This window comes from Salmo trutta, chromosome 14 (genome assembly GCF_901001165.1).
Source record: "Salmo trutta chromosome 14, fSalTru1.1, whole genome shotgun sequence".
Taxonomy (NCBI): Eukaryota; Metazoa; Chordata; class Actinopteri; order Salmoniformes; family Salmonidae; genus Salmo; species Salmo trutta.
In genome coordinates, this window is record NC_042970.1 from 57,179,781 (window position 1) to 57,192,669 (window position 12,889).

The 12,889-nt window shown below is 41.8% G+C and overlaps 1 protein-coding gene across 3 annotated transcripts in view; it reads right to left on the reverse strand.

Annotated features, from left to right (window-relative positions):
- Window positions 1–5,134: 5,134 nt before the first annotated feature.
- The window catches only part of rbpjl (recombination signal binding protein for immunoglobulin kappa J region-like), a 32,980-nt gene continuing 25,225 nt past the window's right edge, over window positions 5,135–12,889 (reverse strand). For 2 of the 3 annotated variants that reach the window (XM_029776483.1, XM_029776482.1), the window contains exon 12: window positions 5,135–5,520. In XM_029776483.1, coding sequence (XP_029632343.1) covers window positions 5,247–5,520 — 274 coding nt within the window. In that variant the 3' untranslated portion in view covers window positions 5,135–5,246. Of the gene's footprint in view, window positions 5,521–11,402; window positions 11,792–12,889 lie in introns of those variants that run through there. The other variant, XM_029776484.1, reaches the window with a different exon arrangement.

The following is a 12,889-nucleotide window of genomic DNA, read 5'->3' on the forward strand; positions in this document are numbered from 1 at the left end:
GCACGTAATTTTGGAGTTCCTATAGAGCCTACACCGGTAGCACTTTCTAATAACCCCACGTAATAAAGCATTCATAATGGATACGTCGTTTTTTTTTAGCATTTGTTATTCATTACTCCATTCATACAATGTTTAATATGGGTCCTTATAAACAATTTACTAAATAATTAGTTAAGTCTTGCGTGGCCTAATCTAGTGTGGGCTATTTATACTTTACAAATACTTTATAAAATGTTTTGAGTGACCAGTGTTATTTCTCACAAAAGATGGGCATGCCATTGGTAGACATTGTCTCTTAGAACATATCAATAAGCATGCAATACAAAGGATGTTTAAATATATTAAACATTTGATTCCAAAACAGTCAAACTGTTGGAATAGCGTGATGTGTAACATCAGACACACTCTAGGCTGAGTAAAATAACATTTTTCACCCGAAAATGCTAACATTAGTGTTTCTTGGCAGTGACTTATCTGTCAAAACCAAAGTGTGGATTGCAGTCACTAATTAGACAAGTTCACAGACTGCTTACGAGGTAAGGAAACAAATATCTGAGCACATAATTTCGCTGAACTATCCCATTATGTTTAAAGAGTTACTACCTTTAAAGGTCCAGTAAAAGTGCAGCTAAATAAAGCCATGTGTGAAAATTGTCTGAAGAACTGGAATCATTTAAAGGTTATAATTTACATCTAACATTTCTATCTCAATCACATATCGGTAGTAATGAAGGAATAAAAATCCACTAAGGAAAACTTTCTGGTCCAGCCAGCTGTTGTGTGTAGGCTACATTTCCCTGTTTTATCATTAGTTTGCATTCACAAGGTTAGCAAAACCTTCACATTTAAACTCTTCTGCAGGTCCTAACAACAGTGGTTTTACAACAGATTTTGTGAATACAAATTACCAAAAATGTTCTGGTAGTATCAATATCACTGAACACATCACATCATAGATGATTTGCCCAGAGTGACACACACTGCCTGGTTAGTGTGTGACACAAGGCTGTATTGTTCTCGTTCTCAGGCCTGACAGACAGATTATTTCACTTAATCACAATTCCAGTGGGTCAGAAGTTTACATACACTAAGTTGACTGTGCTTTAAATAGCTTGGAAAATTCCAGAAAATGATGTCATGGCTTTAGAAGCTTCTGATAGGTTAATTGACATAATTTGAGTCAATTAGAGGTGTACCTGTGGATGTATTTCAAGGCTTACCTTCAAACTCAGTACCTCTTTGCTTGACATCATGGGAAAAAAAAAGAATCAGCCAAGACCTCAGAAAAATAAATGTAGACCTCCACAAGTCTCGTTCATCCTTGGGAGCAATTTCCAAACACCTGAAGGTACCACGTTCATCTGTACAAACAATAGTACGCAAGTATAAACACCATGGGACCACGCAGCCATCATACCGCTCAGGAAGGAGACGCGTTCTGTCTCATAGAGGTGAATGTACTCTGGCGCGAAAAGTGAAAATCAATCCCAGAACAACAGCAAAGGACCTTGTGAAGATGCTGGAGGAAACAGGTACAAAAGTATCTATATCCACTGTAAAACAAGTCCTATATCAAAATAACCTGAAAGGCCACTCAGCAAGGAAGAAGCCACTGCTCTAAAACCGCTATAAAAAAGCCAGACTACGGTTTGCAACTGCACATGGGGACAAAGATCGTACTTTTTGGAGAAATGTCCTCTGGACTGATGAAATAAAAATAGAACTGTTTGGCCATAATGACCATCGTTATGTTTGGAGGAAAAAGGGGGAGGCTTGCAAGCCGAAGAACACCGACCCAACCGTGAAGCACGGGGGTGGCAGCATCCTGTTGTGGGGGTGTTTTGCTGCAAAAGGGACATGTGCACTTCACAAAATAGATGGCATCATGAGGAGGAAAATTGTGTGGATATATTGAAGCAACATCTCAAGACATCAGTCAGGAAGTTAAAGTTTGGTCGCAAATGGGTCTTCCAAATGGACAATGATCCCAAGCATACTTCCAAAGTTGTGGCAAAATGGCTTAAGGACAACAACGTCAAGGTATTGGAGTGGCCCTGACCTAAATCCTATAGAACATTTGTGGGCAGAACTGAAAAAGTGTGTGCGAGCAAGGAGGCCTACAAACCTGACTCAGTTACACCAGCTCTGTCAGGAGGAATCGGCCAATATTCACCTACCTTATTGTGGGAAGCTCGTGGAAGGCTACCTGAAACATTTGACCCAAGTTAATCAATTTAAAGGAAATGCTACCAAATACTAATTGAGTGTATGTAAACTTCTGACCCACTGGGTATGTGCTGAAAGAAATAAAAGCTTAAATAAATAATTTTCTCTGATATTATTCTGACATTTCACATTCTTATAATAAAGTGGTGATCCTAACTGACCTAAGACAGGGAATTTTTACTCGGATTAACCTCTACGGGCTAGGGGGCAGCATTGAGAATTTTGGAAAAAATATGTTCCCATTTTTAACTGCCTCCTACACCAACTCAGAAGCTAGAATATGCATATTATTGTTCAGGTTTGGATAGAAAACACTCTGAATTTTCTAAAACTGTTTGAATGGTGTCTGTGAGTATAACAGAACTCCTATGGCAGGCAAAAACCTGACAAGGTTTCAAGCAGGAAGTACCCTGTCTGACAAGGAGTCGTGCGTCTTGCATCTTTTTATTGAAAAGTAAGGATCTTAGCTGTAACGTGACAATTCCCAGGGCTCCAATAGGCTCTCAGAGCCCGGGAAATAACTGAAGGTTTACGAGGGAGCCTCAGGCTGAAACACATTATCACCTTTTGTAAGTGTCGACTCAGAGGACCTTTGAATGAGGCGCGTGCACGAGTCGCTCCTGAGGAGAAATTTTATTCGGCTGTTTAGGCTCAATGCATACTCCTGGTCGGAATATTATCACTTATCTACGAGATAAATGGCATAAAAATTGGTTTTAAACAGCGGTTGACATGCTTCGAAGTATGGTAATGGAATATTTAGACATTTTTGACACGCCAATGCGCCATGCGCGGGACCGTGAAGAAGCATTCTGATAGTGTCTAGAACTCACGAACAAAACGTCGCTGTTTGGATATAACGATGGATTATTTGGGACCAAACCAACATTTGTTATTGAAGTAGAAGTCCTGGCAGTGTATTCTGATGAAGAACAAGCAAGGTAAGAACATTTTTCTTATAGGAAATGTGATTTTGGTGGAGGCTGACCTGGGTGGGTATCTAAATAGCTAGCCCTGTAATGCCGGGCTATGTACTTAGATTATTGCAAAATGTGCTTCATCCGAAAAGCTATTTTAAAATCGGACATATCGAGTGCATAGAGGAGTAATGTATCTATAATTCTTAAAATAATTGTTATGCTTTTTGTGAACGTTTATCGTGAGTAATTTAGCAAACTGTTAGTAAATTCCCCGGAAGTTTGCGGGGGTTATGCTTTTTCTGAACGTCACATGCTAATGTAAAAAGCTGGTTTTTGATATAAATATGAACTTGATTGAACAGACATGCATGTATTGTATAACACAATGTCCTAGGTGTGTCATCTGATGAAGATCATCAAAGGTTAGTGCTGCATTTAGCTGTGGTTTGGGTTTATGTGACATGATATGCTAGCTTGAAATGGGTGTCTGATTTTTTCTGGCTGGGCACTCTGCTGACATAATCTAATGTTTTGCTTTCGTTGTAAAGCCTTTTTGAAATCGGACAGTGGGGTTAGATTAACGAGATTCTTGTCTTTAAATAGCTGTAAAATAGTCATATGTTTGAGAAATTGAAGTAATAGTATTTCTAACGATTCAAAAATCGCGCCACTGGATTTCAGTGGCTGTTACGTAGGTGGGACGAGTTCGTCCCACATACCCTAGAGAGGTTAAATGTCAGGAATTGTGAAAAACTGAGTTTAAATGTATTTGGCTAAGTTGTATGTTAACTTCCGACTTCAACTGTACCTATTTTAGGCAACATGTCACACTTGTTTGGACACAGGCCTCTTCTGTCCTTACCGAAGAAGTGAAGAGAATACCATTGTAATGAAGATACAGTAAGTACTGCTGTGTCATTCCACAAATAGAGTGCCTTTTAGGTAGTGTAATTTGTCAAAAATAACTATTTATTTCACCTAATTTTAACACTGTTATAAAGAGCACATGTTCAAGGTAAAAAAAAACATGCTTTCCTTGTCAAAAGGTTAATTAAGAAAGATTACAATAAAATGTCTATTACAGCGACAGGGTTGACCGTGAAAGGGTTGTGGATTTCATCTTAAATCAGCAATATCTCCCCTTGTGAGAGGGGGAATGGGAGCTTTTGTGTGCGGGGGGCAATTTTATGTAACCTTAACAAAAATGCTTACTTGTTAATACATTTCTATCTATGGGTAACAGGGTTGATGTGTTAGGCTCGACGTGCTTAGTTTTCCAATACAAAATACCAGGAAATGTCCAAAAAGAGTAGAACCAGCTCACCTGAGGGACACATGTACATTAATTACTAACCACATTATATAAGTACAAAATCGTTCGAAATTTCTTTCCCAAAGCAATAAAATAACTAGGGCTTCAAAATGATAGTGAAAACTTGGTGAAATCTTGGGGTTAAGTGGGTTAACTTCTTCCTAGAAGTTGGACGTACATGACGTGGGACATGCCAAAATGGGGATTTTACAGAGAAAACAAATAACTTATTTTAATGAAAACAGTAGTAACTTAACTGCATTGATGTATTCATTTTTTAAAAATGTATCCTTTATTTAACTAGGCAAGTCAGTTAAGAACAAATTCTTATTTACAATGACAGCCTACCCCGGCGAAACCCTAACCCAGATGACGCTGGGCACATTGTGCGCCGCCCTATGGGACTCCCAATCACAGCCGATTGTGATACAGCCTGGAATTGAACCAGGGTCTGTAGTGACACCTCTAACACTGAGATGCAGTGCCTTAGACAGCTGTGCCACTCGGGAGCCTCGGGAGCACTATGTATGTATGTGATCCAACTGTTCAATTGAGTGTTTAGCAAAATGTACATACATAATTCCTGAGGGACATAAAAAGCACTCTATTTGTGAAACAACCCTACTGTGGGGGAAAAAAAGAAGGGAAAAAAAGGAATGAGCTGCTCTCAAGAATATGGTGGAAACATGCTTGCTCCAATCCAATGCTTTTAATTGCAGGAGGGGGAGTGAATGAGTGCACACCTCAGGAGAAGGGTAAAAAATCGTAATGCAGCCCAGCTCTACTAGCTAGTTCTGCATGAACAAGTGGAAGTTGGTGCGTGTGAACTCTTGGTGGATGAAGTCTATGAGAGTGTCAGACTCTGGGGCATTTTGTAGTGCCCCTCTGGCCTGCGGGGGGGTGTTGTGTTCAGGGGTGTAGGTGAAGCTGAAGGTGCTCCTGTAGATCAGACCGTCCAGACGGATGAGGGACAGAGGTACGGTGATGGGGTGCCGCAGCCATCTCCACTCCCCACTGAACACGGACACGTCTGGAACCACACACAGCATGGACTTTGGTGACCTGCAGTGACACAATAGAGAGGTGAGTCGGGCAGCTCTTGCTGTAGATTCCAGGCCTGATCGCTTATTGCTAAATAAGTTGTGGTTTAAGTTAGAATTAATGCAGAGTTGTTTAGAAGAAAATCTGAACGTTTTTTGGATTAAACTGGTTAATCAAAATGTGCTTCTTTTGAAGGAATAGACTGCTTATGGTCTCACCAATACTAGATTAGACAGGGTTTTAGGCCAGGATTCAAAGACAGAGAAACAATGGACTGCAGCGATTTCAGCTTGAGCTGACATCTACAGGACCCACAGGGAATGCGCACATTGTTGCAATTGAAATTGTCTTTAAAAGTTTAGCGCTGTATTCAAGTCGTTAATTGGATTGAATCCCGGCCTTAATCTCCATGGGTTCTCCAGGAAGCATTGGCAAACATTTTCAGTTTTGAGACAAATAATAGCAGAGATGGGACCAAGTCACAATTTAGCAAGTCCTAAGCAAGTCTCGAGTCTTACCCTTTAGATCTCGAGTCAAGTTCCAAGTAACAATGGGCAAGTCTCAAGTCAAGTCCCAAGTTCCAGAGCTCAGGTCAAGTCACGTCCCTAATTTTGGGGTTTGAGTCCTCAAGTCAATGGTTAAGTGTTTTATACCAATATCAATGCAATTTTTTAATTCAGGTTATATTTTCTGTTTTCCTTACACTAGGACTACTAGTACACTACATACGCCTACATAATAAACTTCACAGATCATGAGATAAATGGTTTTTGAATCATCATTACCAATAGAAAGGCCATCCAAATTATGATTTACAGCTAGTGTTGATAGTACAGCTACAGTTTGACTGATATTGTGACATTTCCAATTAGAATCAAGTGTTGTTGCTTTCCCCACGCCCACTACATGCGCGTTGAGAGGTCTGTGGTTGGCTGAGAATAAACATTCACGGAAACTCTTGCTCAAGAGTGCATATTTTCAAGTGACAAGCGTTGAAAATATAGGACAATGCTCTATATTTCCCCCTGCCTTTCCGCACCTGCCAGCGCAGCGGTGCTAGGCAGAACAGAATTGAACAGTCATTTCCCATATAACCCATTAAGATTCTCCGCTTTGCGTAACGTAATTGCCACAAATGTATGTTCACGGTGTAATAACATAACTTAACAGGAGAGGAAGGTGGTGCTGCTCTTTTGGGAGGGGGAAATCCAAGTCTCTCGAGTCTCTTGAGTCAGAGCTCAAGTCCAAGTTAAGTCCCGAGTCATAGATGCTCAAGTCCAAGTCGAGTGTCAAGTGTTTTTTCCAAGTCATGTTTCAAGTCACAAAATCTCTGACTAATAGTGTTTGATTTTAAGCTCTTCATTGAAAAAATGATGAATCCAGCTTCATTTACATGGCAGTGGAAGATTATGTTTCTCTCACACTTTTCCTGCATTCTTGGTACGAAGAGGATATTGTGGATTACAATGTTATCCTCTATGGCTACTCAACAGCCAGTGGAATCCCGTGGCGCGATTTTCAAATACCTTAGAACTGCTATTACTTCAATTTCTCAAACATATGACTATTTTACACCATTTTAAAGACAAGACTCTCGTTAATCTAACCACACTGTCCGATTTCAAAAGGCTTTACAACGAAAGCAAAACATTAGATTATGTCAGCAGAGTACCCAGCCAGAAATAATCAGACACCCATTTTTCAAGCTAGCATATAATGTCACAAAAAAAAAACACAGCTAAATGCAGCACTAACCTTTGATGATCTTCATCAGATGACACACCTAGGACATTATGTTACACAATACATGCATGTTTTGTTCAATCAAGTTCATATTTATATCAAAAAACAGCTTTTTTTTTAGCATGTGACTAGCATGTGACTAGCATTCCCACCGAACACTTCCGGTGAATTTACTAAATTACTCACGATAAACGTTCACAAAAAACATAACAATTATTTTAAGAATTATAGATACAGAACTCCTTTATGCAATCGCTATGTCCGATTTTAAAATAGCTTTTCGGTGAAAGCACATTTTGCAATATTCTGAGTAGATAGCCTGGCATCACAGGCTAGCTATTTTGACACCCACCAAGTGTGTCACTCACCAAACTTACTATAAACTTACAAACTTACTATTATACCAAATTTACTATAAGAAAAATTGGATTACCTTTGCTGTTCTTCGTCAGAATGCATTCCCAGGACTTCTACTTCAATAACAAATGTTGGTTTGGTTCAAAATAATCCATAGTTATATCCAAATAGCGGCGTTTTGTTCGTGTGTTCAAGACACTATCCGAAGGGTAAAGAAGGGTGACGCGCCCGACGCGTTTCGTGAAAAAAAAATTCGAAATATTCCATTACCGTACTTCGAAGCATGTCAAACGCTGTTAAAATCGATTTTTATGCGATTTTTCTCGTAAAAAAGCGATAATATTCCGACCTTGAAACCCTGTTTTAGTTCAAAGACGAAAAAATAAAAACATAGTGTCGCCTCGTGCACGCGCCTCAGTCTCAATGTCTTCAGATCGACCACTATCCAAATGCGCTACTGTTTTTCAGCCATGGCCTGCAAAGCCACCATTCATCATTCTGGCGCCTTCTGAGAGCCTATGGGAGCGTTAGAAAATGTCACGTTATGCCAGAGATCCCCTGTTTTGGTTAGAGATGATCAAGAAGGCCAAGAAATAGTCAGAGAGAGCGCTTCCTGTTTGGAATCTTCTCAGGTTTTGGCCTGCCAAATGAGTTCTGTTATACTCACAGACACCATTCAAACAGTTTTAGAAACTTTAGGGTGTTTTCTATCCAAATCAAATAATTATATGCATATTCTAGTTACTGGGCAGGAGTAGTAACCAGATTAAATCGGGTACGTTTTTTATCCGGCCGTGCAAATACTGCCCCCTATCCCCAACAGGTTATACAAACACTGATCTTGCGGTGGTGAGGATATTTGCAGAACCTTTTGGCAAGACCCTAGCATATGATATATCAGCGTTTTGGGTGAGGTTTAAGGGTGGTGATGACGTCAGAACAAATGCTTGGATTTGGTCAAATTACCTAAAACCTCAGAGACACCTGATGCTGCAGTGGAACATTCCGTACACCATTACAACGGGCTGAAGAGTTGGACAGCTGAGCCAAGCAATTCCAATGGCAAAGCCACTTGAACTCCATTGTGGACCCATGGGCCTATCCATTGGATTAATTAAAGAACATGTTTTGTGGAGGACAAAAATGAATCTTCATCTGAAATACAGTACCTCCTTTTTGCATGAAAATGTTGGCCAAGTGGAACAGTCTTTTTAACTGAATGTCTTTATTTTCACTTTAGGTCTAAGAAATTACTGTGCGTGTTACATTTTTTAATATAAATCCAAAATATATTTTTTATAATTTATTTTTCTGAGCCTTCTTGGTCCACTGAAATGCTCAGTCCGACTGTGTGTACGTGGGGATACAAATGTTAATATATTTACATACAGCCCTGATTAGCTGATGGAATCATCTAGAGCGCACCCCCTTACCCCTTCAAAAAACAACAAAGGCACATGGTATTCAACCTGTCAGTTGGAGCTGGACCCTGAAAGCAACGAACTTCCACAGGTATGTAGGCTACTTTGCCATGTCATCCAAACAAAAGGTATACATAATGCATCTTAATTTGTTATATCATTGTTGTACTGTCTTCAATAGGTCACCAGAAGATGCCGGCCCAGAATAGCCTATTTGCATGGGGGACCCTCCTGGCCTACGGTATACCCTGTCTGCTGTCTACTCATTGCATGATTATCTACGAGGCAGACTATAATAATATTAATATTCAGTATCATCACAAAGTTTATTTCATGGAAACAGGAGACAAAGGGCTATGAGACAGGTTTAATCCTAGACACATGAAAAGTGGAATTAATACAGAGGGTACGAGGCAACAGAAGATGAACAGCAGAGCAATGATCAGCAGAGCAATGATCTTGGAGATGGGGAAAAGGCCGATAAAGCAAGGGGAAAGTTTGCGGGACTCCACCCGGAGGGGCAGGTCACGAGTGGACAGCCATACCCTCTGCCTGAGATGATACCAGGGACCCGGGGTCTGGTAGCGGTCCGCTTGTCATCGATACCTGGAGGGGGTCTTGAGAAGAGCCGACCAGGCTGTCTTCCAGGTACGGCGACAGCGGCGGACAGACATCTGGGCAAGGGTATGCTGACCTCTTCCTCTTGCTCCGGGAAGAGCAGGGGTTGATACCCCAGGGAACACTCGAAAGGCGAGAGCCTAGTGACAGAGCAGGGGAGGGTGTTGTGGGGGTATTGATAAAGGAATTTATATGTTTAAAGTAATGACTAAAGAATTCCATCCTGAAACATATTTAACTGTGTGAAATGTATTAGAATAATAAGACTATAATCCAATAATGTGTGTGTGGGACAAGTTAAGAGGGAGAAATGTATGGTTGAGAAAACAGAGGACAACTGACCTACACATGACCTGGTTATAACTGAAAAAGCTGACAACAGGAAAAAGGGCCCTTCCAAGGCCTCTCTAATCTAGGGAGGAGAAGAACGGCAAGAAACTGCCAAGGCTGATAGAAAAGTGATACAACTGTGTGTGTGTGTGTGTGTGTGGGGGGGGGGGGGGGGTTATGTAGGTGGGGGTGGAAGTTATAAAATGACTACGTTTGCATTTTTGACTTCAGAACGTTCTCTGAATAAAGAACTAACCTATTGCAGACTGGGGGCTTTGTCTAATTCTTTATTAACCAGGGTCTTACAAACTTCTGGGAATTGGTCAAAGCTATAGTTATAGCTGAGTTCAACCATTGGGATAAAAATTCTCATGACAGTATTCAACCCACACGAGTTGCTGGCTCCAGGTGGTGGGGTTGGCGGAGACAAGGCTGGGAACGCTGCACCTCACAGACCTGCATCCCTATTCCCCTGAAGAGTGACGTCGCCAGACACGAGGTGGAAAGGATGGTCTCAAGGTCCAAGGGTGTAGCCGCGGGGCTAAAGCGCTGTGGTAGCGCACCCGGCTTGATGTTCAAGGATCCTGGTCGGTAGGAGAAGGAGAAGTTAAACCGGGTGAAAAGCAGGGCCCACCTAGCTTGCCTGGAATTGAGATGCTTGGCGGTGAGGAGATATTCCAGGTTCTTGTGGTCCGTCCACACAATGAATGGATGTTCCGCCCCCTCCAATGCGAGAAGCTCATGATTCCCCACATTGTAGTTCCTCTCTGTGGCGTTAAGGTGATGGGAGAAGAAGGCACAGGGATGTAACTTGAGGTCAATGGCAGAACGCTGGGACAGGACAGCCCCCACTCCAACATCCGAAGCATCGGCCTCCACCACGAACTGACGGGACGGGTCAGGATGAACCAATATGGGAGCAGTGGTGAAGCGGAGCTTGAGGTCCCAGAATGCCCGGTCAGCAGCTGGGGACCATGTGAACGGTACCTTGGGAGAGGTGAGTGCAGATGTGAGAAGCCAGGGTGCTGTAACCCCGGATAAAGCTGCGATAGAAGTTGACAAATCCCAGGAAACATTGCAGCTGCACTCTGAACGCAGGCTGGGGCCAGTCTATCATGCTCTCACCTTCCCTGGAGCCATCTGTACATTCTCTGCAGCAATGATGTAACCAAGGGAGAAAAAAAATCCACAAATGTACTTTTAACAAAGCACACCTGTTAATTGAAATGTATTCCAGGTGACTACCTCATGAAGCTGGTTGAGAAAATGCCAAGAGTGTGCAAAGCTGTCATCAAGACAAAGAGTGGCTACTTTGAAGAAATTCAAATATAAAATATATTTTGATTTTTTTAACTGTTTTTTGGTTACTACATGATTCCATATGTGTTATTTCATAATTTTTAAGTCTTCACTATTATTCTACAATGTAGAAAATAATAAAAATAAAGAAAAACCCTTGAATGAATAGGTGTGTGCAAACATTTGACTGGTACTGAATATAACTTTTGTCCCCATAGCAGAACAATCATGGGGCTATATATTACTATTTTTAGTACACGTAGTGGCTAAACCATGCCCTTCGACAGACTTAGTATAAATTGTCAATGGAAGGGGGCTACTCGTCTATCTGTGATGGGCTGTATGACCAATAGAAGACATTGGTAGATATTACAGGTATCTGGCATATAGGAGCTTTGCCAGTTGGTGCTGGGGCTATCTGGGCCATAGGAAAGGAGTGTGGCTGCAGCCTGCGTAGTCCTTTGCATCCACCAGGCGTTCCAAGATTCTAAGGGAGCCCCTCCTGGATGAGTTTGGGAGCTTGTCTGCAGAAATAAATGTACATTTACATTTTAGTCAATTAGCAGACACTCTTATCCAGAGCAATTTACAGTAGTATGGGCATACATTGTCATACTTTTTCATACTGGTCCCCCATAGGAATCAAACCCACAAGCCTGGCGTTGCAAGCACCTTGCTCTACAAGATGAGCCATACAGGACCAGGGGGACAGACAAACAAACTATGTATACATCTGACCCACTTTCATATCCATACCATAATTTTGCTAAATTGAAACTGAATATTCACTGCCCTCTTACACCTTACCTTTGCTTATACAATTAACAAAAATATAAATGCAACATACAATAATTACCTCGGCATATACATCACTGACAATCTGAAATGGTCCCCCACACAGACAGTGTGGTGAAGAAGACGCAACAGTGCCTCTTCAACCTCAGGAGGCTGAAGAAATTTGGCTTGACCCCTAAGACCAAGGTGGTTGAGGTGATTGCGGCGCATGAATGGCACGACAATTGTCCTCAAGATCTTGTCACGGTATCTCTATGCATTCAAACTGCCATCGGCAAAATACAAATGTGTTAGTTGTCCGTAGCTTATGCCTGCTCATACCATAACCCAACCGCCACCACGGGGTACTCTGTTCGCAACGTTGACCTCAGCAATCTGCTCGACCACATGCCGCCAAACGTCACAACATTGACATCAGCAAACTGCTCGACCACACGGCGCCAAACACATTGTCTGCCATCTGCCCGGTACAGTTGAAACCGGGATTCATCCGTGAAGAGTACACTTCTCCAGCGTGCCAGTAGCCATCGAAGGTCAGCATTTGCCCACTGATGTCAGTTATGATGCAGAACTGCAGTCAGGTCAAGACCCTGGTGAGGACTGGCACGTAGATGAGCTTCCCTGAGACGGTTTCTGACAGTTTGTGCAGAAATTCTTTGGTTGTGCAAACCCAGTTTCATCAGCTGTCCAGGTGGCTCTCAGATGATCCTGCAGGTGACGTGGTTACACTTGGTCTGCGGTTGTGAGGCTGGTTGGACGTACTACCAAATTCTCTAAAACAACGTTGGAGGTGGCTTATGGTAGAGAAATTAACATTCAATTCTCTG